Source organism: Lactuca saligna, chromosome 3 (genome assembly GCF_052625555.1).
Source record: "Lactuca saligna cultivar CGN05327 chromosome 3, ASM5262555v1, whole genome shotgun sequence".
NCBI lineage: Eukaryota > Viridiplantae > Streptophyta > Magnoliopsida > Asterales > Asteraceae > Lactuca > Lactuca saligna.
In genome coordinates, this window is record NC_136419.1 from 213,713,882 (window position 1) to 213,740,495 (window position 26,614).

Sequence of the window (26,614 nt, forward strand, 5' to 3'; positions counted from 1 at the left end):
TTAATGGGAAGTTGGCCGATGAAGTGTACATGGCTCAGCTAGAGGGTTTTATCGATGTGAAGCATCCCTATAGAGTGTGCAAGCTTGAGAAGTCCATTTATGGACTTAAACAAGCATCTCACAGATGGAATCTTTGCTTTGATGAGAAAGTCAAAGAGTTTGGATTTGTACGAAGCAAAGATGAATTATGTGTATATGTCAAAGCTAGTGGGAGTATAGTTAGTTTTCTCGTGTTATATGTTGATGACATATTACTCATAGGAAACGACATCCCGGAACTGCAGGAAGTTAAGTCCTGGCTCGGGAAGTGTTTCGCTATGAAGGACCTCAGAGAGGCTTCCTATATTTTTGTAAGTCCCTAATTTGCCTGTGTATCAATGAAATCCGTTTGATGGTGCGGAATCCCAATCAAACGGATGATGTCAGATCAAATAGAAGAGAAGGAGAAGAAGAATAATATGAATCTTGTATGTATTGATATGAATTATGATCCGGATACAAGAGATTCACACACACACTAACACACAATAGTTCTTCTCTATCTCTCTGGCCGTAAACTCTATTCGTGTTCATCAATCTTTTTCCTCACACCCCTCACCCCTATATATATATATATATATATATATATATATATATATATATATATATATATATATATGAGAATATGGGCCGGGTAAACATGGGCCGTAAAGAGGGTTTACGGCCGTAAACTCAACCGTAAACATGACCGTAAACTCCAAAAATATTACAGAAAATTACAATTACCCAGAAAAGCAAAGTATAAACCATATTTTGACCCAACAATCTCCCCCTTGGTTTATATCTTTCTTTTCTTAATTGACCCAACAAGCTCCCCCTAAAAAGTCGTTGGCTCTTCTTGTTGATCTTCATTGGGAGCATTGGCTTCACCTTTAATCTTCGATGACTTCACGACTTCAAGATGAACTTGATGAATCTTCAATGAATGACTTCATCTTGAGCACTTGAGCTTTTCTGCAGAATTTGACATTGAACGTCCATTGGGTGAGGAGGCTTTTTGTACTGGTTCTTGAAAGATGACGCTTTCAGCTTGAGAATATTTAGAGAAAACAAATCTTGTGGATCACTCAGCAGGTACAACGATAGCAACAGACTGATTGAGGAGGCTTCAATGCAATCCGTCATATAATCTTCAATTTCTGCTTCACCTTGCTTCTAGGGTTGAAGGATTGAATGTTGAAAGAATAATCTTCATTTCTTGCTCCTTCAAATGAGAATTCTTCAATGCTCACAGACGAAGCTTTGGCTCAGAAATCTTCAACACAAACTCCATGAGTCTTATCTATACCTGAAATCACTTTTCTAGACAAAACAAAACTACAAGAAAACTTAGCACACAAATTAAAACAAAAACAAAAATGTTTTTGAATTTTTTTTATATTTTATGAAAAAGAAATAAAATAGAGAAAAAAAATATTTTTGGATTTTTGATTTTTCTGAACAATAAATAAAACATAAATTACACTATTTTTGGATTTTTTTTGTTTGTTTGTTTGTTTGTTTTTTTTTTTTTTTTTTTTTTTTTATATTCTCCCCTAATATTTAAATTAGAAGAAACTATGAATAAACTTAACAAAAACAAAAATAATAGCCAACTTTAAGAGTGATTTGGGATCAAAGTTGTTGGACAGCCTTATTCCACTTGTCGGTACCCTTATCTTCACATCTTCGTCTGATCGATCGCCAATATTGTGGTCCACTTAAACACGAAACATTTGTGACAAGATTTGGACATTTTACCAATGACATGATACATGCATATATCTAATTATAACTTTATTATCATGATTGGCCCTAATTCTTAAATAAATTATTCTTATGACCATTTAACTGACTACAACCAGGGATATTGTTGTCCACCTAAATCGAGCAGCGAGATCTACAGACAATCTGTATGTGTTCAATTTTAAGTGTACTAGAACGTGTTTCCCACTTCCTGATATGCCCCAGCCATCAAGAACTTCCAAAGTACTCCTTACACTGGATGAGCAGATAACCATTCAGAGAGAGGATAGATTCATAATTCTATTACTTATTACTTCAGAGGGGTTGAGAAGAAGAAGGTTGCATCTGCTGTGTACCAGGTAGGATTAGAAGTCACGCAAAGGAGACAACATATGGCTAACAGATAAGAAGTATTTCACATATATAGCCTACAGAGAAATAGAGTTGCATATGTTGTGTACCAGGTCGGATTAGAAGTCACGCAAAGGAGATAACATATGACTAACAGATGGAAAGAAAGAAAATGATATTCTACAGACCTAATTTATCGGAATTTACCAGTCGCCCCATCGAACCGGAATTAAGGACAAAATCCTCACATCGAGGAAAAGTTAAACCACGGTTCTAAGTACGGGTTATTTAATGTGACCGATAGATTCCCATGTATATCTCCCTGCTCAACCTATCAGAGCGTCATGACATCAGGTTAAACGGATCTAACCAGGTAAATGTTTGTCAAGTCCTTAAATTCATTATGTTCAACTCTCCCTAGTCAAGACCATTTAAAATTTTTCGTGCCTACCAGCGCATCGTGCACAGAGCGTAGACGATTCAACTTAGGTACGTTACGTCGATTCAGATTTCCCGTTATCACTTGTTAATTTCATTTCCCAAAACATCTCCTGCAAGCACTTTTCATAACCAACATATTTTTTGATTTTCTGATTTTCTAATGTTTTTGGATTTTTTAAAATTTTAAAATTTTTGTTTTGTTTTTATTTCTCCCCCTAAATTTGTGCATAGGATAGAAACGAAAATAAATGCGCAAATTTAAACTATCCTAAAACAAAAATTAGTCTTTAAAACGAATCAGCTTAAGAAAAACTTAGGAGTATAGAGAAGAAAACTCAAACTGTAAGTCACTGATTGAATTTGCATCCAGAAGGTCTGAGAACAGCACGCGTAATCTCAGAATAGTTCCAAAAATTCTTCACATCGTTAAGTACTAACCCCATGAGTGATCCCTTCCTTTCTTCCTTTCCCACAAAAGGACACATACTCTCAACAAAGGTCTGAATGTTGTACAGTTGAGAGATATCTCCTATCATGTGCCTGGAACAGCCTCTACCAACAAACCGAAGTCTGATGATATGCCTCCATAGCTGCTCCGACACAGAGCGGGATTAATTGGTCTTTGGAACCCAGTCCATTTTGAAATTGGGTCGACCATTGTTATTAATGTAGGGTACTCTCTCCCATGACATATCCTGCTTATCACAAATAGAAGACAATGAAATATTAGAGTCATTTGAAGATTTGGGAGTTTTCACCTTTGGTACCCATCTATATTCAGGTTTAACCCATTTTTTTGTCGATCCAATGGGTGCCTCGGCACTTGCTTTGGAACTTGAAGTCGGCTGCCGAGATGACTTTGACCTAGCCGGTCTTGGTTATACAGGAGCATCTCTTGAACTAGACTTCTGGGCCAACATTCCCTTCTTGTTCTTGGGAGTTGGATGCTTGGCCTTATGAGTTTGATTCTTGGCCTTGGGAGTTGAATTCTTGGCCTTCTTGGCATTCCAGTTGGCGTTACCTGAACGTGACCTTGAGGGGTTTCTTTTGAAAAATCTACCTCTTGGCGCGTTTTTCCATCCTTGTGCATAGTAGGGAACGTATGCGCGATTAGGACAAATTCTGGCAATGTGTCCAAGTGTTCCACAGTGAAAACATGTACTTTTCTTCACTGTGAAGTTGTTTCTTCCTGCCCCTGGTGGCGTATCTTTGCCTTGTTTCTTGTTGTTCCCACATGCACAATTGCAACAGGCACTTTGTTACGTTGGAATTGGAGGCATGTATTTCTCAACGATAGGTTTGTTAGGAGTAACAGATTTAGAGTTCAAGGGGTCATTTGTTTGTTCAAAAGAACTCTCCTTGTTCTCATCCTCTGCTACTTTACCTTCACATGTAACAGAAACATCAGTATTTTCAACATTAATAACTCCTCCTGACACAAATCCAGCTCGTTTGCCATATCGAAGATGTGGGTCCCTGTCAGTTTCGTCCTGTGTCATAGGGATGGATGTGTAGTTATGATTATAAGGAGGAGGTACATTATCATACCCTAGACCCTTGTTTTGATTTTCTTTGAATTTTAATTGGGTTTCATATAAGGACTCGACTGTCTGACTTGACGCAATATAATTTTTGAAACTGAGATCAGTTTTCCACACTTAATTTTTAAAGCGTCAAGTTCTTCAGTTACAGCAGCAACTTGTCTCTTAACATAATCATAATTTTCACACTTGTTGCTATACTCTTCCTGAAGTTTCCTAAAGTCCTTGGTTTTTGCTTCTAACTCAGCATTCAGGGGTTTCTTTCCTTTCCTGAGTTGATATCCTTCATATCTCAGGTCCTCAACTTCTCTTTTAAATAAATCAATTTGTTCCCGAAGAAATTTAATCGTAGCTTCACAAGCTGGAGTACATGTAATTTCAGTGACCGGAATGTTTTCAGAACTCATTGTTTCTCTACACTTCAAAGCATCAAGTTCTTGAATTACATCAGCAAGACTAAGATGATTGAGATCTTTTGTCTTCTTGATGATGGCCACATTCATATCCCACGATTTCAGAAGTGAATTCAATAGCTTTTTGTTTATCTCAGATTTGGACAAGAAGATCCCAGCTATATCCATCTCAGTAGTAAGTGTAGTAAATCGCTGCAACTGAGTTTCTAGGGTTTCTCTAGGGATATAATCGAAAATCTTGAGATTTTGTCTTAACATATCCTGACGACTCTCTTTCATATTTTCAAGTCCCTCGTATACCTTAAAATTAAAAAGCACAACTAGAAGCTAAGATAAAACTTAAACGTCAAATTTAAAAATGCCTTTTTTTTAAAAGTCATCCTTAAAAGTCAAATTTAAAAGGTCAAACTTAAAAAAGTCAAACTTAAAAGTCAAACCGAAAAGCTAAGTTTGAAAATTTAAAAATCAAACGAGAAAGTCAAAATTTAAAATCAAATGTCAAACCTGAAAGTCAAAGTCAAAATATTAAAATAAAAAGTAAAAAAAATAAAATTTTATTATTAATTAATTTTTTTATTAGATCATTATTATTATTATTAATTTTATTTATTTATGTATTTATTTTTTTATTTTGGATGAAAAAGGAATTTGAAATTAAAAGAAATTTAGTTTTGGGGTAAAAAGTGTAAAAAATGTGAAATTTGAACCGAAAAAGTCGCTTTATGAATTAAATTCGGAAGGAATTTATCATCTAGCAAGCTAGATGAGTTGGGAAAACACTGAAGGGAGGAACCAAGGGTCGCGTGTTCGATCCATTGCAGCCCCAAATCAGTTCCTGTTTTTTAATACGTGCTGAACGAGCAAATGGCTGGGCCGTGAACTATGGCCGTAAACCCTTGAAAAAAACGACGTTTTTCACCTTTTTTTGCTCAAAAACTCGTTTTTATCAAAAATGCAAAGAAGAAACCCCCCTTAATTATCAGAGATCTATCCAAAAACGCTAAAATATTTCGAAAATAAGATAAAATAATGCTCAAAATCTGACAAAATGACTAATACAACCAAGCTCTGATACCAATTGTAAGTCCCTAATTTATCTGTGTATCAATCAAATCCGTTTGATGGTGCGGAATCCTAATCAAACGGATGATGTCAGATCAAATAGAAGAGAAGGAGAAGAAGAGTAATATGAATCTTGTATGTATTGATATGAATTATGATCCGGATACAAGAGATTCACACACACACTAACACACAATAGTTCTTCTCTCTCTCTGGCCGTAAAATCTATTCGTGTTTATCAATCTTTTTCCTTACACCCTTCATCCCTATATATATACATGAGAATATGGGCCGGGCAAACATGGGTCGTAAACAGGGTTTACGGCCGTAAGGTGTTTACGGCCGTAAACTCAATCGTAAACATGACCGTAAACTCCAAAAATATTACAGAAGAATACAATTGCCCAGAAAAGCAAAGTATAAACCATATTTTGACCTAACAATTTTTGGAATAAGGATAGTGAGAGACCAAAGTAAGAGACTAATAGGACTTAGTCAGAATACTTACTTGGACAAGGTACTAAAATGTATTAGTATGGAGAACTCGAAGAAGGGAGAATTACCGATCCAAATTACTGCTAAGTTGAGTAAGACTCAAAGTTCGAGTACTGAAGCCGAGATAGCTGAGATGAGCCGAGTACCTTACGCTTACATAGTTGACTTAATCATGTATGCTATGACTTGTACTCACCCTGATGTGGCCTTTGCTTTAAGCATGGTCAGTAGATATCAAGGGAACCCCATCAGAGCACATTGGACCGCAGTCAAGAATATCCTTAGGTACCTTTGGAGGACAAAGGAATGGTTTCTGGTTCTCAGAGGGAGTGGTGACTTAAAGGTGTGAGGGTATAGTGATGCCAGTTTCCAGACCGACATGGACAACTACCGTTCACAGTCGGGCTGGGTCTTTACCCTTAATGGAGGAGCAGTGACTTGGAAAAGTTCCAAGCAAGAAACTGTAGCTTATTCAACGTGCGAATCATAGTACATTGCATTGAGATAAGCATCAAAGGAGGCAATATGGCTGAAGAACTTCATTGGAGACCTTGGAGTTGTACCTACCATATCGGAGCCTATGGAAATTTTTTGTGATAATGAAGGAGCGGTTGCCTTGACCAAGGAACCGAGGGATCATGGAAGATCTCGACATATCGACATAAAATATCACTTTATTAGACATCAGGTAGAAGAAGGAATCCTCATAGTTAAGAGGATATCATCAGAGGATAACCCAGCAGATCCACTTACGAAGGGACTGAGTAGGGTTAAGCATTTGCAGCACGCTAGGAGCATTGGGATGAAGCACGATGTTAGTTTGGATTAGATAGTTTAGAATCGAGTAATAGATAATTGTAATTGACATTTGATGATTAAATAAAGGAGTGTTATTCATTAGTATAGCTATTGTATTGTGTTGACTATTATTTTGCTTTGCATGTTTTGACTTCCTGAATAATTGAGTTAGTTAAGAATAATCGAATTATTCAAACGATCCACAATCGTTCATATGTTGGAAGTAGGTGTGAATGAAGACTGTCATGAATTGGTGTGTAGATTGCCTGAATGGTATTAGACATAACAAAGGTTTGTTACAACATTCATGAGTGCTTATAAATAAGTTTTGAGCATTGGAATAAACCCGCACTTGCTGGAATCACTTCAAGGAATCTTGTTGGATTAGTGTCTAAGTCCATAACTATTTTGGTATGTACTTGACCCGATGGTGCATGGTCCTTTTGGGTTGCCTTCACCAAAGCAACTTGATAGGATGAATTATGGAGAGAAAGGATTAAATATGATTTATTTATATATTATGAGAATAATATATTAAAGGAGAAATCATATTGTTTAATTAATATTAGTCAAGAATTAATAAGAATTAAGTTTGTGACTAAAAGAGATTAATTAAACTTAAGGGACTAGAATTTTAATTATAAGATAATTGCAATTGGGCCATGGATTGCCTTATATTATAAGGATGGACGAATTCTATGGGGAAACCCATTAGAAATCGTCCAAGGCCTTAAGGAAAGGAGTCCATGGGTTGCCTAGGGCTTAAGCATCCAAATTAGGGTTTCCTTGTTAGATAACCCTAATAGCCTCACTATAGATAGAACCCTTAAGGCTCAAAAACGTGGGGAACTTCTCTTCTAGGGTTAGTACACATTTTGGGCAACCTCCATCATCTCTCCTCTTCATCCTCCTGCTCTTGGTGTTTGTGAACCATTAGAGGAGTGACATTTGTGACTCTAACCTTTCTAAAGTCATTACAGGGAGGATTTGAGATTGTTATTGCTACATAACAATCAAGGTGTGATCTAAACCCTAATTATATGTTGTATTGATTATCATATGCTAGATCTAGGGTTTATAGTCTTGGATAACTTGCATGTACAATAGAGAAACCTAGATCCAAGCATTAGGGTTTGTATAAGCACATAGGATGTTCTTATGACCAAAACCCATCAGTGGTATCAGAGCCATGATTGGTTTCTATTGTATTGATGCCTTGTTTGTTTGTTCAAGCTGTAAAATCGATTTTTTGGCCCCCTGTCTGATGAACTCGGCGAGTTCCAATGTGGACTCGACGAGTAGCTCCAACTCGGCGAGTCCATAGAGGAACTCGGCGAGTTCGAGCGTCAGAAGGAGGCTGTTTTGGGATTTTTGCCTATTTTGACTTAGGATAATTGCCATAATTGTTTAAAATTAATAAAATTCGAATTTTATTGATTCCTTATGATTATCCTTGTCAAAATAAAAGATTTGGTCATCTAATTAGATAATTGTTACCTTATTTGATAAATGTTAAGTTATGGAAATTATTTGATCATTATCTTGTAAGAATTTGAACTAGATCTAATTAGATAACCACCAATTATAGTTAATTGCCTTATTTGAATTATGTGATCTAGAATATTCTTGACAAAGTTTGGAAAAGTTTCAAATTAGTCGCTTCAGGCTTTATAGTTTAAATTAGAACTTGAAAGTTTAGAATTTAAATAGTTGAAACCCTAATGTTTTGAAAAAGGTTTCAAAACTTGCCCTCAAGTTTTGGAATTTAAATTTTGATTGAAAAGTTTGATTTTGAAATATTTAAATTCTAAATCCTAATGTTTTGAAATGTTTCAAAACTTGCCCTCAAGTTTTGGAATTTAAAAGTTGATTAAAAGTTTAATTTAGGAATGTTAAATTCTAAAACCCTAGTATTGTTTTGAAAAGTTCAAATCACAACCACTTGGGTTGTGGTGATTTGGTAAGATATGTGGAAGATATGGTGGATAACCTATTGATCCATGTTCAAATCTTGGCACTACTAAGCCCTTGTGGCCATGGAGGTTCGCCTGCAGTGACTCCAGGGCATGAGGCAAAGCCTCATGTTTGCAGCGAGGGATTAGTCGGTGCGCGAAAGCTGGCCCGGAAACCCTCGTTAGGGAAGTTCCCTTTCCAAAAAAAAAGTTCAAATCACACCCTTATGGTTTTATTAATTAATTAAGGTGTATAATTAAAAGAGGTGTAATAAATCCATAAAAGTTTAGGTTTAAAATTTAATTGAATTAAAAGTATAATTGTTAAATATGACCTCCTAGTATTTTAAAAGTGTAAAATACACCCTATACTATATATAACATTAAAATTCTAACATTATATATGTATGAGTAAAAGTTAGTCTTACCGTTAGTAGGCCTCATTCACGAAGCTAGTCTATAAGGGGTGTTTAAGGAAATTGCCTATAAAATGGCGATTGAATGGGTATCCACTCTTACCTACCGCAATCTTGACTAGTGGAGAGTCGTTAGCCGAACGGTAGGATAGGACAAAACCTTCCATTATAAGTATAATGAAGTACATAAGTAACTAAATGTTTTACAAATTCCAAATCTTAGTTACTTTAGGCAAAAGTGAATTGATGCAATTCCATGAAATTACACTTTGTGCCCTTGCAAAGACATTAGTGGAGCACGTGTGGTTAACCGGCACACTAAATGGTTCTAAGCAAATGTAGCAAAGGGTGACTCAATGTTTGTCATAGTTCGGTGGAACATGTGTGGTTTACCGGCACATCGAATAGGTGACGGTAACATGTGGGGGCACCATGTAAGTTTGCATGGTTATTGACACCCGCTTTGTGATCCTCGGAATCCCAGTCACAAACTAGAGGGGCATATCGAGATTTAAACATGCCATTGAAATGTTCAATGAATCTCAAAGGATCTAGGAGTTTTCATAGATATAAAACATAAATTTCTTTTTCGTTTTTCATGGTGGAAATTAGTGAATCGTCATTCACTTATCTTCAAATATTTTGCAACTAGATTACGACATCCCTTTTCTAGGTTGTAGCATATTGTGTTAGGTCCTAGCCTTAGTATCTCATTTGGGTGATTTACTAAGGACTCAATCAATCAACTAACTTGAATTCGTTTTCTACCGTTTTGTAGATGTCAAAGTATGACAACTATGGTCTTCCCAAATCCCATGGAACAAGCATTCCGCATGAAGATGATATTCCACGATTCGATCAAGGAACAAGAGATCATGCTTCTCTTCCTCCACCTTGCCAATTATTCTCCCAAACCCACAAGTTCGAAGGCTTGAAAAGTTCAAGATCACTCAAGCCCTTTTGGCAAGTAAACATAAAGAAGGAAAGTCGGTGTGTGTACACGTCCTAGGGATGAAGTCACACATTGATAGGTTAAGAATGTTCGGATCTGTTGTCTGTGAGGAGATGGATGTTGATTGGGTTTTCCAGTCACTTCCTAACTCATATAGTGAGTTCGTAAGAGAGTACTATATGATGAACTGCGACGTGACCCTTATAGATCTCACCTATATGCTTATTGCTGCTGAATCAACAATGGTTTGGCGCAATAGAAAAGCAAAGTTAATTGGTGAATCTGCCTTCAAGACCTCTATGGATATAGACAATGGCAATGAAAGACATGCTATGATCGAAAAGTTTGATCATAAGGTAAAGGCAATGTCTGAAGTAGTTCCATGTCCTGTTCCAAAAGAGTCAATTTGTTTTTATTGCCAAGAGAAGGGGCATTGGAGACGAAGCTGCGCTATTTACCTAAGAGAACTAAGAGATGGGAGAGTCAAAACATATGGCTCTACTTTAGGTAAAATCAATTGACTAACTCTTTTAAAGCTCCTATTCTAGATTCTTAATACATAATGTGATAAGATTACAATTGATGTTTTGAAGGATCGAAGAAAAGAAAGGAAGCTTAAAGGAAGAAGTGAACAGAATCTAACCGTGAAGGAATGGATTTCGATCACATTACTTGAAGATTAGATTCTTGAGCTACTACTTGGAGTTAGAATAAGATTGCTAAGTAAGATGTATTAGCATAGTTTTTCAATGAATTGCATTGTAAGGACAAATTTTTCCGCAATAAAATAAATTTTGATTTTAAATTTTATTTATTTATCCTTATAATGGTGTGTATGAAAAATTGATGTTAAAATGTTTCTATTATTAGCAATAATCGATTTGATTCTTAATTATTTTATTTGTGGAAATGTTGAGAATTTACCAAATAGGGAGAGTTTCTCATCGCCCAAGCTTCAATTGGACAGAAACTTGGAATCATGCAACTTGGTTACACGATGAATGAGAAATTTCATATTTGGAAATTAGACAAATTCATTGACAAAGTGTCAAGTGAAGGACTAGGAGATCGAGTACACAAGGTTGCGTGTTGATCAAGTCCACCATAAGAGTAACAAGATATTCGTCATGAATTTACTAAAGGTTTAGTAAATATGAATATACTTATAGGATTAAGTGTAATTCTGAATTGATTGAAAAAAGTTTAAATCAATAGCAGAATGAATAAGAAGAATCAAGTAGGCAGAAAGATAAAAGTTTCTCCATTCTAAGAAGAAGGGAGAGTACCTTTTATGCTTTATGATAGGTCTTAATGATTAAGAACCATATCTCAATTGATCCTCTAAGTGAGTCTTAGTACAATTACATGTCTAAGAAGAGGAATCAAGAATTGAAGAAATGGTTAAATCAAGGAGTCAATGATACTTTGTTCCAAAACAAGTCTTAGAGTTAAGATTGTGAAATTGAGTGATAAGTATTAAGAAGGTTTATAACATTCATCAAATGTGGAAAGTTGTGATGTCTTGGATAAGACAAAGACCAACTAGGACCAATTTATGAAGTGTTTTGATAAAAACTACACTAACTCTTGAATATTTGTTTGTCAAGAAATGTTTATTGACAAGAGAATCTTATATGTTAAGGAGTCAGTGGGAGTCTTAATGGTCTTGAAAGGTTTCAAGAAGAAATCAAAATAGACCTTATCAGTCATCACTACCACATGAGTTGAGGTTTACAACCTATCGTGTTGACATTATTTTGTTTCTGTGCTGTTCTAATTAAGTTAATTATGCATGTGAGTTCTATGAGTTATCATTTGAATGCATAAAAGGTGTAACAACCCAAGTTTGTTCCGTTACATTTCCCCGTTACCGTTAACGGAATATCACCTTTTGTAAAAAGTTCCGTTAATTAGAGGCAGCCAATTTAATAAATATATCATTTATTTATATCTTCATGTTGTTAAGTCGTGATAAGAGAAATAAAAACTTGTAATACACATTTCCATTTAAATGGAAAAGTTAGTTTTTATTATCACGACCACTAAATCGGGTGCAACCAAAAGCCCCGTATAACGGCAGTATCGGGTAGAATTCCACTGAGCTCCAACTCCCACCCATATATAAGGGGGAGTAAACCCCATTTGAGCCTTTTCCACCCTCTCTCTCTATACTCTCTCTCTCTAGACTCGTTTTCGACTCAAAACCGCAACCAAACGCTTCCAAATCGTAAGTCCACTTACCCTAACTTGTTCTAAACATTATGACTCGTGATTATAGCTTAAAAGTGGACCATTTAAGCTGTTGAAAAGGAGTTCATGGCCTAAGATCCTCCTTAGGCTGTAAACCCCTTAAATGAGGCCAAAATGACCCTAAAATGTCCCTAATGGCTTGGAAACTAATTAGGGGTTTAGCCTAGGAGTGTTTAAACATTTAAAACACAAGGATTTAGGGCATAAAAGAGAGTTTACGGACCAAGCACATGCTTAGGCCGTAAACACCTCTAATCCATGCTAAAATGCCCCCAAAAACACTCCCAAACCACCCTTAAGCTTCATACATAATTTAGGGACTTGGTATTTTGGGTTTAGATCATTCAAACACAAAGATTTGAGGGGTTAAAAGGAGTTTACGGCCCAGAAATATGTCAAGGCCGTAAACTCCCCCAATCATGCCAAAATGTTCGTTTTAATTCCCCTAAATGGCCTCACACTTCATTATAAATTAATAGGAGGGTATTAGGGGCTTGAAACTTAAATAAACCCATGATATAGGAGCTCACGGCCGTGAACTCCCTTACGGATGGTTCATGGGCCATAAACTCCATAATGGAGCCCTTAAAGACCTTAAACTCATTCGTACCTTTTAGTTTTGGACCTAGAAAAATCCCACGAACAAGATTCAGCCTTTAAAACACACTAGAACCCCTCACCATGAGTTTACGGTCGTTAACTCATGGGGAGTTGTCCCTGGGCCATAAACTAAGTGTAGAGAGTTTACTCTCGGAGAGCAAACTCCATTCCTAAGCCATTTGAGCCCTTAGTTGTTACCCGAGACACCCCAAACACTTAACCAAAGTGTTTTCCGCTCTTTAGGGTGCGTATACTTGTTTAATTAGTATTATATGTACTAATTGTATGTAAACATATGTTATCATATGTTAAATAGGTCAGTAAGTGTGTCCAAGTCTTTACTTGACACCGAGCACCCAACCGGCGCCTTCATCGGATCCACTTACGCCAGATGAGTTCATACCCCTGAATGAACCTTTTAAATGTTTTTACATGTTTTATAGGGGGAATACAAGTTAAACATGCCAGTTATCATATCAATCACATGTGATTGATAACCCGCATGCACGAGATTTTACCACATTGTACACTGTTTTACCGAGTAGGATACTATAATGGTTTTCAATTGTTTCAGAACTCTTACTTGTACTGTTGTATCTAAAATCATTTCAAACTGGTTTATAAAGGTTCCAAAGATTTCTACATGTTTTCAAACTTATTTTACCAAAGAATACTAAAATGTGATTTTCCTAAGTATAAAGGTTTTCCAAGGTTTTCGTCAAATTTCTCAAATTTCTCTTTCACGTCGTATACTTATACTTGTTAGTTACCGCTGCTTCGCTTTCACTTATTGTAAACTCCTACTTGATAACGCTTTCACTTCCTGATACGCTTATACCTGTTATTGCCTCTATTTCGCTTATACTTGTAGTCACTTATACTTGTTAGATGCTTCTACTTCATCAGTTGTCATTTCCACTTCGTGATACACTTATACTAGGTACACTTATACTTCACGATTCGGTTATCCCACACTGTAAGATTTCACACCACGATTCGGTTATCCCACACTGTATGATTTCACACCACGAATCGGCTATCCCACACTGTACGATTTCATACCACGATGATAGGTTTCCACTTGATCACACTCAGTCGTAGTTAGATGTATGTCTATGCTTGTATAGGTACATATAAATAATGATTGAAGGACTTAGGAAGGCTCGTCCGCCCTATTTCCTTTTCTTCGTTGAGATGTGGTCTGGTGGGATCGGATGGCCGTCCGAAGGTCGTTTGATTAATTAGTTTTATAGTATGTATACGAGTATAGACGTACATGTATGCTCTAGTTAGTTTAGTTATGAGTCTCTACCTCTAGTTCAACACTTACATTAGAAACCCACTACCAACTAGAAACCCGTTACCCACTATTTGGGATGCATCTTCGGGACACGGCCTTGTCCATCATCTAGTTGGTAACCAGAGTCTCCTGTAGGGAGAGCAGACATTGTGTGTATAGATCTATACGAGATTGACACCCCCGCACCCTGACTGCTAGCTACAGTCCACGACCTACCAAGCCAAGTGGTGACAAATGTCATATTTTATAGACGCTTGTAGGGCATCTGGTACTCTAGTGTCGGTTAGTATGGTTACGAGTATCCCGGGTTACCTTATAATTCATGGCCTTAAGGTAACACTATTTCACCGGCAATTTACATTGTATGTTGGTAACTCATTTTTAGAGTCACACTGTTTTGACCTTGCAAGATGTATCTTTCATTTGATACTGTATGCGGTCTGTATTCTCTGTTTTGACCTTGCAAGATATATCTTTCATTTGATATTGTCTGCGATATGTATTATATGTTTTGACCTTGCAAGATGTATCTTTCATTTGATATTGTCTACGGTCTGTATTCTCTGTTTTGACCTTGCAAGATGTATCTTTCATTTGATACTGTCTGCGGTCTGTATTCACTGTTTTAGACCTTACCAGCTGTACCTTTCATTTGGTACCTTCTGGGGTCTGTGTCTCCATTTGTTAGACGGAACCAGGCATGTCGTTCGTTCGATACTCTCCTGGAGTCTATGATTCCTTTGCCTTAGTCAGCTATCCTCACTGCTGAGGCATATGTTATTTCCCTGACTTCTCTTGCTTCCTTTAATAATCAAATTCAGTATTTTGATAATGATAGCGATTAAGGGAAAACTACTTTTTACCACATAACTCCGTCCAGTCTTGGTAGAAGGCCGCTTTTATAAAAGAAAATATAGGATTTTCTGGAAAGAACTCTAATACACTGTAACTCTTAAACTACTACATTATAAAGTTATTTGAATAAAATGTCACTAATTACTTATGAACTCACCAGCATTTGTAAAAATGCTGATACTCACTTTTCAAATAACTTGTATTCTCAGGTTAGCATTAGACAGGTACTTCCCCGGAGCTGTTGATGAAGATAGCTTAGTACCATGTTGTTCTTATTACATTTGTCTGTATTACTTTGATACCCTGTTATGTAAACTATGTAAAACTATTACTATTAATGCAATGTTTTGTTGTACTTTGATTACTATAATGCATGTATTGTGATACTTGACATGACGTCATCCACCCCAGAACGTTTCCGCCGTTCCGGTTTTGGGGTGTGACAAAAGGCAAGGACCTTGATCAATGAAAAGTACATTGATAGGAAAAGGTGAGCTCTTAACTACTTGGAAGACATGGTGGGCAGCTGTGTTACCATAAGGCAAAGAAATCAATATTAAGAAAGTTCGATCCATATGAGTTTGAATTTGTCGTAAACTTTGGGTTTAACAAATTCACATGGATTGAAACACATACACCATTAAAATCTAAGTGTCATAAGATTCCCTCCTTCATGAAAATGATTGTGAGGAAATGCTTTCACTAAGAGAGATGTTTGATTCTTAACAATTCAAATGCAACCTCTTGCATTTCAGGGCTTAAAAAATGCAAGGTCACAACATTCCTGCTTCACCAGGTATAATTAGAATTCCACCTCACGAGTGAATTTTTTGTTGCTATTAATGAAAAGAAATCCAGTACATTGCTTGATTGCAAACCATGGTGCTCTCAAATCAGAGGTGATAAGTTTAGGCTTTGAATTTGTTTATTTGTGTGTATTTGTGTTTATATATGTATACAAAACTTAGGAATTTGTTTCTTTTCTCTAAGCTTTTTGAAATAGAGTAGCATTACACTTCAACTATTGACATGCCTCTTCATTGAACTTCAACTTTTTGATGAAGATATTCGTAGGCAATTTAATTTGAATGCAGTAATGATAACGCGACATAAATTTCCAGTCTTTTTTGTTATAAATGGGGTATAAATATGCATGGAATATGAAATTTTATCTAATGGGGTCATAATGTAATAGTGTAAGTGGTTGTTGCAGGGTTAACCTTGAACATAGAGAAATATGCAGCAAAAACACATGTGAAGACTTTCTCGGGATCAAAACGTAATAGCTGGCCTAATGATTCGTTTTTGTGATCAAAATGTCCTCATACATACTTGAACCATATTTGAGGTAAACTTTATTATACATTTATTTTTGCATCAACTTTGAGTTGAAATTGTTTAAAAGGTATACATTTGTTGTGTAAAGTGATATTCTATTCAATCATATATGTATTAATGTTATTATTGGTGTTTTCATGATTCATACTATTGCAATTTGGAGTGTAACGCCCTGTTCTGAAAGTATTTGTTTAGGGATTTCAGATCTCGAGGCGAGGAGCGTTTCGGTCTTCTATGGGTCTTGAAGTTTTTAATTGAGAATTTTTGGTCCGAAGTGTATCGTTAGGAGTGTAGTGCTTCTCGTCCCCTTTTCATGGATATAAAGTTCGTCAGAAACAGACATCGGGTGAGGAAGTCATGGCACTTGTAAGATAGTGGCATAAATGGTCCCTTATGGAGAAAAGTTGGCATGGAGGACCATGCAGGCAAAATGGAAGCGTGCGGGTACGCCCAACGTAAGCTGGATTACGCCCAATGTATAAAGGAGAATGATCGCGGGTATCATAGGCGTACGCCCAACATACGTCCAGAGTCTAGAAACCCTAAATTTAGGGTGTGCCACTATATAAGGAATGTTATACACTCAAGTTTCAGCCTCCATTCCACCTTAAAGAGCTGCTATGAAACCCTAACCCTCCTTTGAGTGTTTTGGAGCTTTAGAGGCCTGTGGACAATATTCTAGAGTTGTAAAGCCATTTCCTCAAGCAAGTGAAGAACAAGGAAGGTGGGGGACTAAAGGCGAATATATAAATCTGGGGTTATTGCTTCATTTCAGACTTCTTGGAGGTATGAAGTTCATGACTTTAATTAAGGATGAACAGATCTAGTTTTGGAGTCATTTTGGGTCCCAAGATTAGACCTTTAAGATGGAATCTCGTTTTTGAGCTTAGGGTTGCCACCCTCAAGGCTAAGAGTAGTCCATAAGTAGTAAAGTTTCGAACTTGCTAGCCCATTCATAGTCATGCATGAGATCTAGCCCTCTTTTTGGAAGTGGAAGATCATTTTTGGAGTTGAGTTGTTTGGGGCCAAGTAAAGTCACCAAGTCCGTGACTTTATGAAATAAGACATGGAAAAGGATCTGGATCTGAGTTTGTAGCCTCTAGAGTGGTGTAATAAGCACTTAATGGAAAAAAGGACTTAACAGGAGATTTATGCTGAGCGTACAAGGAGGTACGCCCAGCGTACGCACTACCTGGCCAGTACGCTTAGCGTACGTAGTGGTACGCGCTGCGTAATCCATCTGTTTGGGTTTTGTATATTTGGGCCGTGTTTTAGGCCATGCTTTGGGTCTTTGGTCTTCATGGGCCATCAGGAATCAGCTAATTTGGTTCAATTGTAAGTTTTGGGCTTGGGGTAAGGCCTATTAGAGGGATTGAGCCCAATTTGGCAAATTGGGCCATTAGTGGGCTTGGGAAGCTTACATAGTATTGGGCCTTTTATATTATGGTTTGGGCCTTAGTTATGGACCAAATTGGATTAGGGGTAAAATGGCCCTTTTACCCTAAGAAGGATTATTGAATTGGACTAATTGATATTTTGGTATTGGTAGCTCGGGGAATCGGAGGATCAGCAGTTCGGGAATTGCCAGTTAGCAGTCAGGAGGAGTATCAGCAGGGTTCAACAGTGCAAGGTGAGTCTCCTCACTGTGTGCATGGGTCTACGGCCATAATGTCGGCCCATTATGTTTATGCTTATGTTTATGAGTAGAAGGAAGACTCGGGGGTTAGCCCTAGGCATTTATTGATATATGTTCCGGGTTATGTCTTGATGTTGGGCGAGGCCCGATGAATGTTAGGATGCTAGAGGTCTTTGTGATTCTTGCATGTGTCAGTATGGTAGGTTTCGGACCGAGGGTCCGATGTCGAGGTAAGCCCGAAGTATGTTAGGTAATAGTGTGTCTCCGGACTGGGGTTTCGATACCAGGGAATCCCGAGGAAGGTTCTTAGGTTGAATGTTAGATTATACTTGTTGTGTTCATGATACTTGTATGTGCCTGGTAAGGAGGTGAGTGTGAGCGAGGTCCCGTATCTCATCACTAGCTGAGTATGGATGGGGTTCCATATCTCGATATTAGTATAGTAGGGGCGAGGCCCGTGATAGGAAGGGTGTGAGTGTGAGCGGGGGCCCGTATCTCACTACTAGTAGAAGTATGAACGGGGTTTCACTACTTCAGTAGCAGACTAAGGGCGGGCCCCAAGTCAGGCAAGGCCTTAGAACATGGTTTAGTTAGATTATGTTTTGTATGCACTAGTATGATATTTTGTTTGTATGTATGTGTATGGAGGGCGAGGCCCAGAAACAGGCGGGACCTATGAGAAACAAATCTGTATATCGAGCGGGGATCAATGCCAAGTGAGACCTGATGGCAGACGGGGCCTGAGGCCGGACGGGGCCCGATGACAGGCGAGGCCAGATGCAGTGGGCGGGGGCCCAGTATATGGTTATGTGTTCCTGGTTATGCGTATATGGTATTTGGTTGGTTGGGGAACTCACTAAGCTTCGTGCTTACGATTTTCAGTTTTAGTTTCAGGTACTTCCGGTAGTGGCGGAAAGAGCTCGGGGTGATCGCATGGCACACACCAAGAAGTTTGGCTTGAGATGTTTACTCTGATAATAAGAACATGTTTTAAATTAACACCCCGACTTTATGTTACGACTTATGCTATGAATTGATAGATTTTGGTTCGATAAATGATTTAAAAATGAGATTTTCGGTCATGATTTTTGGGATGTTACATGGAGCTTTTTTTTTTTGGGAAAAATACACTAATTCGGGGATAAAGAACCCACTAATCTGAAATTTTGTTGGGTTTTGTTGATTCCTTTTGTTTTTTCAGAGTGTTCACAACAATAGAACGGGAAAATTATCCCAAAGCTTATTGTATTAAGGAGGAGCTATGGCAATTGGGAAGTCTTTAGGAGCTAATTGTAAAAAATAGGAAGGTAATTTTCTTACTTTCATTTTTTTCTATTATGATATGTCTTTTGTTAAGTTGCAGTTAATCTAATTGAAGATTAAATTTATCTTAACATGAAGCTAAGCCTACTTGAAATCACAGTCAACATATCAGATGATGATACAATTACATTTACATTTATGTTGGTACCTTGGATCCTTAGGAAGTTGTATGCATTCCACATGATGTTCAGCTAACGCACATGTAGTGATGAAATACACCAAGAAATGTGAGGTAACGGTTAATATAGCTACCCATCAAGTAATTAACATTTCCGTTATGTGTTAATTTATCCAACAAAATCTAATATGGTTCTTGAAATTTGCAGATGATAATGATTTTGGGAATCAATGTCCAGTAGTATATTATGGAAATGTTATATCTTTTAAGGCATTGTCATTCATTCTTTTAATTGGATCTTTAGTAGGAATAGCAAAAGTCGCATATCTTGGTCCCAGTGGTTGCAAAACCCCCCTTTTATATGACTCTTTGTAATTGGTTTTTGATTTCTAGCTTTTGCTAGTTTTTCTTTATAAAATTGTGGCTGTGCAAAAAAAAAAACATCATTGTCCTCAAAAGGGGTATAGTATCTCAAAATAAAGGTACTCAAAGTCTTGATAGTATTGGTGGAGTAACATAACTGAATTCTCATATGAACTGAGGGTTTGAGTGTTATTTGTTGAATCCAAAGGTAATATGAAGCACTAATTCACAACCATGTTTCACCTACAAAGAGAGAATTGAGAGCAAAAGAAGCCAAGAAATTCAACTTTATTCTACACAAATATCTCAAGTTCAGTAACTTTATGCTGCATACATGTGTCTTGGAAATGCAGTTTTGACATAAAACTGACGAATAAAAAATCAAATTTGTTTAAACAGGCAATGCACTTTTAACTAAAAAAATAAATTTATTTTTGAATAGACAATGCACTTTTGACATAAAACATTAATGTGTATATATTTCTATTTATCATTCATTTACTTTGATAGTAGGATGTCATTAACACCTTCCTTTAGAAAGTAGGATGATATATCTTATACAACTTCCGCATGCTATAACCTCGTGTGTTTAATTTGATGCTTAATTCATCCACTAAGTACCCAAATGATGCTACAATATCCCCCTTATTTGATGCTATTACAACCCCCTTCTTTATTCATCACACCATTCAAAGCACCCATAATAACATACTTTTTCTAGAGTTTTGTAGATGTACGGAAACATCTACAAAACGTAATCACGTACATAATCCTTTAAACAAGGGTGATCTTAAAATGAACCCCAAATAATATAACATATGTGTGTGGGGCCCACACACACATGTCCCGGTAATTTTATTTTAAATAAGTTATGACATGACACGACTTGACACCACTGACGTTCAATGTAAAAAAGAAAAACTAAATAAAAATTGCAACTTTTTCCTAACAAAAAGATAAAACATAGTGAACCAGAGACACTCTCAATTTCTGATACAAAAGACGTAAATACCCTTCTTCTTTTTTATCATCAAAAAATAGTCCTACAAAACTTGTCCAGTAGAATACAATCCAACCTATTCTAAAGAAACACAATCTAAACGGTTGGTGGGAAAATACGCGAATGGGTCGAAATTACAGACTCTCGTACGTATTTCCCCGAATTATTCGGATCCGGGGTCCACAAAATCTCACTCATATTTGGTGACTCAACAAACGCCATTGTAAACTCTCCCACTTTTTCCACCTTCCCTCTTTTCCCTGCCCTCAAAACAAGATTATTGCCACGTTGGTAAGAAAATATCCCATTTGACAAACGAATAATGTCTCCTGCCTCAAACGCATCACACTCTTCATTCCATAATTGAAAGTGAACAGATGCAGTTTCATCTGCAACTAATCCCATACATGTCTTGTTTTGTCCTCCTTCTAATGTTATCTTCCCTTTTTCCAAAATTATGAACTGTGTGTTGATGTTGTTTCTTGCTGCTGGTGTGATATCTTTTAATGGAAGCATTGTTAGTTGCCTAAATGGTGTCACAAGAGAAGAACAAATTTTCTTAGCTATCAAAAATTCATTTTTTTTTTCAATAAAGAATCATTTTTTCATTTTTAAAAAGAAGATCATAATTCGTAATGATTACAAACAGCCAAGATCTCTTTCATTTTCAACTAATTTTGCAAAAACAACCAAATTTATAGACATTACAATGTTAAGTACTATTATTGGGATTTTATGATTTGCTACTAATTTTAGTTTTATAATGTGTGCTGAGTTTTCTTGAACTACAAGCCTGAAATATGAGTTGTAATTTAGTACTTTCTATATGATTTAACATCATTGTATTAGGGAGTTGACAAAGAAGCATTCCGGATTCTTAATGCACATGCTTTCTTTTAAACACATAAAAAAAATTACACAGATTCATATGCATTTCAAATTAATAACAGAAGAAGCATTCAAGATTTATAGGCAATTCAGAACCAAAAAGAGTTTGAACAAAGCAGATACAGAACAAGTAGAACTGCTTACAATTCCATTAAGAACAAGTAGAAGTGCTAATATAAAAACCGTCTTATCGAATTTTCCAATATCATTGTGGGCAGCACTTGAGAATTTCATTTAGGCATTTTATCGAACACATGGCGGGAAGGAAAAATAGTGTTTGATTGGCACTGATGAGAGTAGCAAATTTTACCCAGGATCAGCTGTAGTGTCCCATTTTATCGAACACCTACACAGGTTTGATAATTGAATATGAAGAGGTTTGATAATAGAGTTATGCAGAGGTTTGATAATCGAATACTAGCACCTCAGAACAAGTGGAAGGCGAGCTTAATCAGATATGGTTTGCTGAAATCTTATCGAGTTTGAATGTTAATTCGATCAACAATAGAAACGTGAAAAATGAAATCAGATTGACCGTATCTATAATAAATCAAAACTTGTCAAGGGAAGAAAGAACGTTCAGTTAAGATGAATCGAAACATCATATGAAATGAATTCTGAAAGAGAAAAAGCATTGAAGAAAACACTGTTACTTGGAATTATGGAAATAGGGAATATGTTTAATTGTTTATTGTTGTGCTTAATTGATCAATAGCAAAGACCTATCAAAATTACAATTCATACAAACAAAAGCTTATAAATCAACGACAGAACGACATGAACAAAGAATAAACTTCTAATTACCTTCTTCTTGAACGAAACTAGATACCCTGTTTAGCAACACCACAAACCGAATTGAAATCACCGAACGCAACCAAATGAAATTAGATGCTCTGTTCTTGGACATCACCAATCGAAAATCAAGGTAGTGGGAGGGAAGAAGAAAGCGATTGAATGAAACAAACGAAAAGCGATGGAGAGCAAGCAAATTTCCGAAAAAACAGAAAAACTGAACAGCGCCGGCGATGAGCAGTTTCGACGGATCCTTCGTCGGCGATGAAGCAGCACAAGGATGAAGCTGCGGTCTGCGGAGCGTTTTTTTTAGGGAAAAAGAAATGCGTTATTATTATTAGGGGATGTATTACGGTAAATTACACGAATCATCCCTATAGTTTGGATAATGAGTGTATTTGGTTCCTAATTTATTATTATTATTATTATTATTATTATTATTATTATTATTATTATTATTACTATTACTATTACTATTACTATTACTATTATATAATAAAATAATATAGCATTAATTTAGAAAACTTATGAATTGTAATATTGTGTTTTTTAATAACTTTGTAATTTGTAATTACTTTAATTCATGTAAAGTTAGATATCATAAGGATATATTTAGTAATTCATTTACCTTCTATCATTACTTTAATTCTGGTTCTTTGCTCTTATTTTGTTTATTAATAATAATGTTTTTTCTTTTTAAAAAAGATATATTATTAAGGTTATAAATCTATTCTCGATTTACAGTAAAACATAAAGCATAATGAATAAAAAAGGATCCTTCTTAACGTAAATCAAACTAATAAAAGTTATATCAACTTATAATTCAAAAGTTAATTATTTCAACCAAGATTACTCTTTTAGCTTTAATCATTATCCTAGTCATACTTGTAACATGCAACTTTGATAGTAAGATAATCAAAATAAATGCTTAAACGGAATGATGTTATGAGGTTAAATTAAAGAAAAGTAGGCTGCAAACTAAATGAAACTAGGTTGTTATAATCTAGTTTATTGTAAATAAAAGGGTAATTGTGTAAAATTATATAGTATGCCATTGTGACTTTGAAAATTAGTAAATTTATAGCAACCTACTTTCGATTTGAAGCAAACTTACACATAATATGACATAATTAGGAAGTAGGATGCTAAATTATACATATAAATTTAATAAAATGGTAAATTTCAGTTTCCATTTATGTAAATTTAGATAGTATGTCACTATCACTTACAAAATTAATCAAAGTACATTTCCCTTTCACATACAAAATCATACCAGGTGACATGAAACCCAAAAAAAAGTACATTGTTCTCACGAAAAAAAAAAACCATACAAGTGAAAGAAAACCAAACAATAAAATCAAAGTATGTTACCTTTTCATGCAATACACACGATACAGGTGAAAAAAAAACCAAAAAAAATCTATTAACATAAATGATCCCTATTTAAAAAATTAACGTAAATGGTCCTTGTATAAAAAAAACAAAAAAAATGGTACTTGTTTAAAAAAATTAACAAAAATATTCAAATTGAAATGTAACCTTGTTTACTTTGATGGTATAAAAGTACAATATTTACATATAAGCATTCATTAAATTTACTAAAACATTGGATTGAATCTCATTCTTCATGTTTTTTTACTAATAAAAGTGAAAACATCCATCAGTGGCTTCCCAAAATTGACTGCCATCTTTCAACTACATACTATCCTATACTTAGGCATGATCTTCACTTATTTTCCAATCAAATAGATAATTTATCACCCATATCAAAATAGAAGTAAAAACTGATGAGCAGATATCAGGGGCAAAATGGTCCAAATGCTGCAAAATAATCCTAAAACAAACTCAGAAAATTCACTTTGTTGTAAATGAGTTACCTGAATACTAAATACAGGTAGTCATATGATATTTAAGGAAAGCAACATAAGTTAAGTACTTCAAACGTTAAAGTACTTTAATTGTTGACATCAATTAATAATTTTAGAATTGGTCCATGTTGGAAAAAAAATAAAGTATCACATATATAGTCACATTTACCTACATTAACACACTCATGACATTAAAAAACATATCAAAATAACACCTAACAAAAAACAATGACACATAATGTATTAGTTCTGAAAGTAATATGATGTAAATGGGATTAATTTCAAATTGCATTACTATAAGTGTAAATAATTTTATCTACTTTAAACAAAAAACACCAAGACTGATTTACAAAGATAAAAAAAACACTCTGTTAAATAAATCAAAACAAAGTTTGAATTTTTTGAAGTTTATAGTGGAGTTTTAAAAGAAAATGTGTGTGTCAACATGAAAATTTCATTAGCGGATAGAACTGGTTTAGGGTTTAGGAGGTCAGTAAATGGTAATTGATCTTCAACAATACAAGCAAGTGTACCTGGCAAAAGGACAATGAAAAATATATCACTAATTTTAGTAGTCAAAACTAACAAAAAGATATTGTCAAGAGATTTTCCATAGGTTGCATTTGTTATGATTTCTAATTTTAGTCCATCTCACTGCTTTGAGATAAAAGGATTTGCTGTAAATGTATTATGCATGCTTCTCAAAGTACCATGGTTCCGAACTTTAGTCTATCCATTTATTTCTTCCACAAAATAATTTTTAGAAACTTATCACATAATCTCTATAAAATCAGCATGTTCCTAATCATTCTCTTGTCCATTTGTTACATTCTCCATAAGAGCATTAATTCATGAAACCTAATAGTATTTGGTATCTCACAAGTTACTGCACTAAACTAATACAACAGTTAGGTTGTATATAAACATGACCTTTTTAATGATATATGCACTTAGAATCAATACCAAATCAACAAAATTACCCGAAAATAGTCAAACAAAAACTGTTACAAACCAAGAAGAAATAAAAGTGGATTTATCGACAAATAAATGTAATATTAATGCTAAAGTCTCCAATAAATCAGCAAACATTATGAAATTGATCGAATCAGATTTACCAGCCCTAAAATGAACAAAGACCTATCACTAACGAACAACACTGGAATCAAAATGATGCAATCAAGCAAAATTGAGAGAATAAAGAACCGATAAGAGAAGGAAAAGAGATTTTACAAGTTGAAACTAACCTTGATGATGATCGATGATGAAGTAGTTGAGTGTTAGATTCGGAGGGTTTACTGAAATCGATCGGGGGAGGAACAGACTTATGTTTACCTGAAGTTGTTGGTGAAGATGACCATCAATTTCTGATTCTTCGTTGTTCCATAGCCAGATATGTGTTTCGTAGAAAGAGACCAATGAAACTATTTAAGAATACTAATTAGGGTTAAAATGAAAGGGTAATTGTAATCATATAAATAAAGAGACAAATAAATAATTTTGGAAATGATTACTTTCAACAATCTCTGGAATTTGAGAGCCGGTTTCTTTAGGAGCTGATTTATCGCATAGAAGTTGGAAACTCTCAATTGTTTCAAACGAACAGAGCGGAATGAAGGCAGATGAGGTTTGAAGAGGCAGAAAGGGTATCTTCGGAACTTCACATAGAATTTGGATCGGGAAAAATCGTTGGGAGGGGGTTTAGCAATTGCCACGTGGCCGCTGTGGTAATGTTTTATTAGAAGAGTAGATTATTATTATTATTATTATTATTATTATTATTATTATTATTATTATTACTATTACTATTACTATTACTATCACTATTACTATTACTATTACTATTATTAGTATTACTATTACTATTATTATTATTATTATTATTATTATTATTACTATTATTATTATTATTATTATTATTATTATTATTATTATTATTAATAATAATAATAATATTATTATTATTATTATTATTATTATTATTATTATTATTATTATTATTATTATTATTATTCTTATTCTTATTCTTATTCTTATTCTTATTCTTATTCTTATTCTTATTCTTATTCTTATTATTATTATTATTATTATTATTATTATT

General features: G+C 35.2%; 1 protein-coding gene and 1 long non-coding RNA gene across 5 annotated transcripts; both read right to left on the minus strand.

Annotated features, from left to right (window-relative positions):
• Positions 1–20,955: 20,955 nt before the first annotated feature.
• On the minus strand, positions 20,956–22,950 carry LOC145037791 (uncharacterized). Of its 4 annotated transcripts, none has more exons than XM_078986513.1 (3): positions 22,661–22,950; positions 22,167–22,202; positions 20,956–21,494 (listed from the first exon to the last, which is right to left on the minus strand). In XM_078986513.1, exon 3 carries the CDS (start codon positions 21,482–21,484, stop codon positions 21,065–21,067), a length of 420 nt encoding a protein of 139 aa, XP_078842639.1. In that variant the 5' UTR covers positions 21,485–21,494; positions 22,167–22,202; positions 22,661–22,950; the 3' UTR covers positions 20,956–21,064. The 4 variants fall into 4 exon arrangements, with proteins under 4 accessions (XP_078842639.1, XP_078842636.1, XP_078842637.1 ...); XM_078986510.1 differs by having other exon boundaries at positions 22,001–22,202; XM_078986511.1 differs by lacking the exon at positions 22,661–22,950 and adding an exon at positions 22,281–22,653 and having other exon boundaries at positions 22,001–22,202.
• Positions 22,951–24,890: 1,940 nt separating this feature from the next.
• LOC145034142 (uncharacterized) lies at positions 24,891–26,103 on the minus strand. The gene is made up of 3 exons (XR_013677919.1): positions 26,028–26,103; positions 25,761–25,937; positions 24,891–25,049 (listed from the first exon to the last, which is right to left on the minus strand). It is a non-coding gene; the product is annotated as an uncharacterized LOC145034142 (long non-coding RNA).
• Positions 26,104–26,614: the final 511 nt, after the last annotated feature.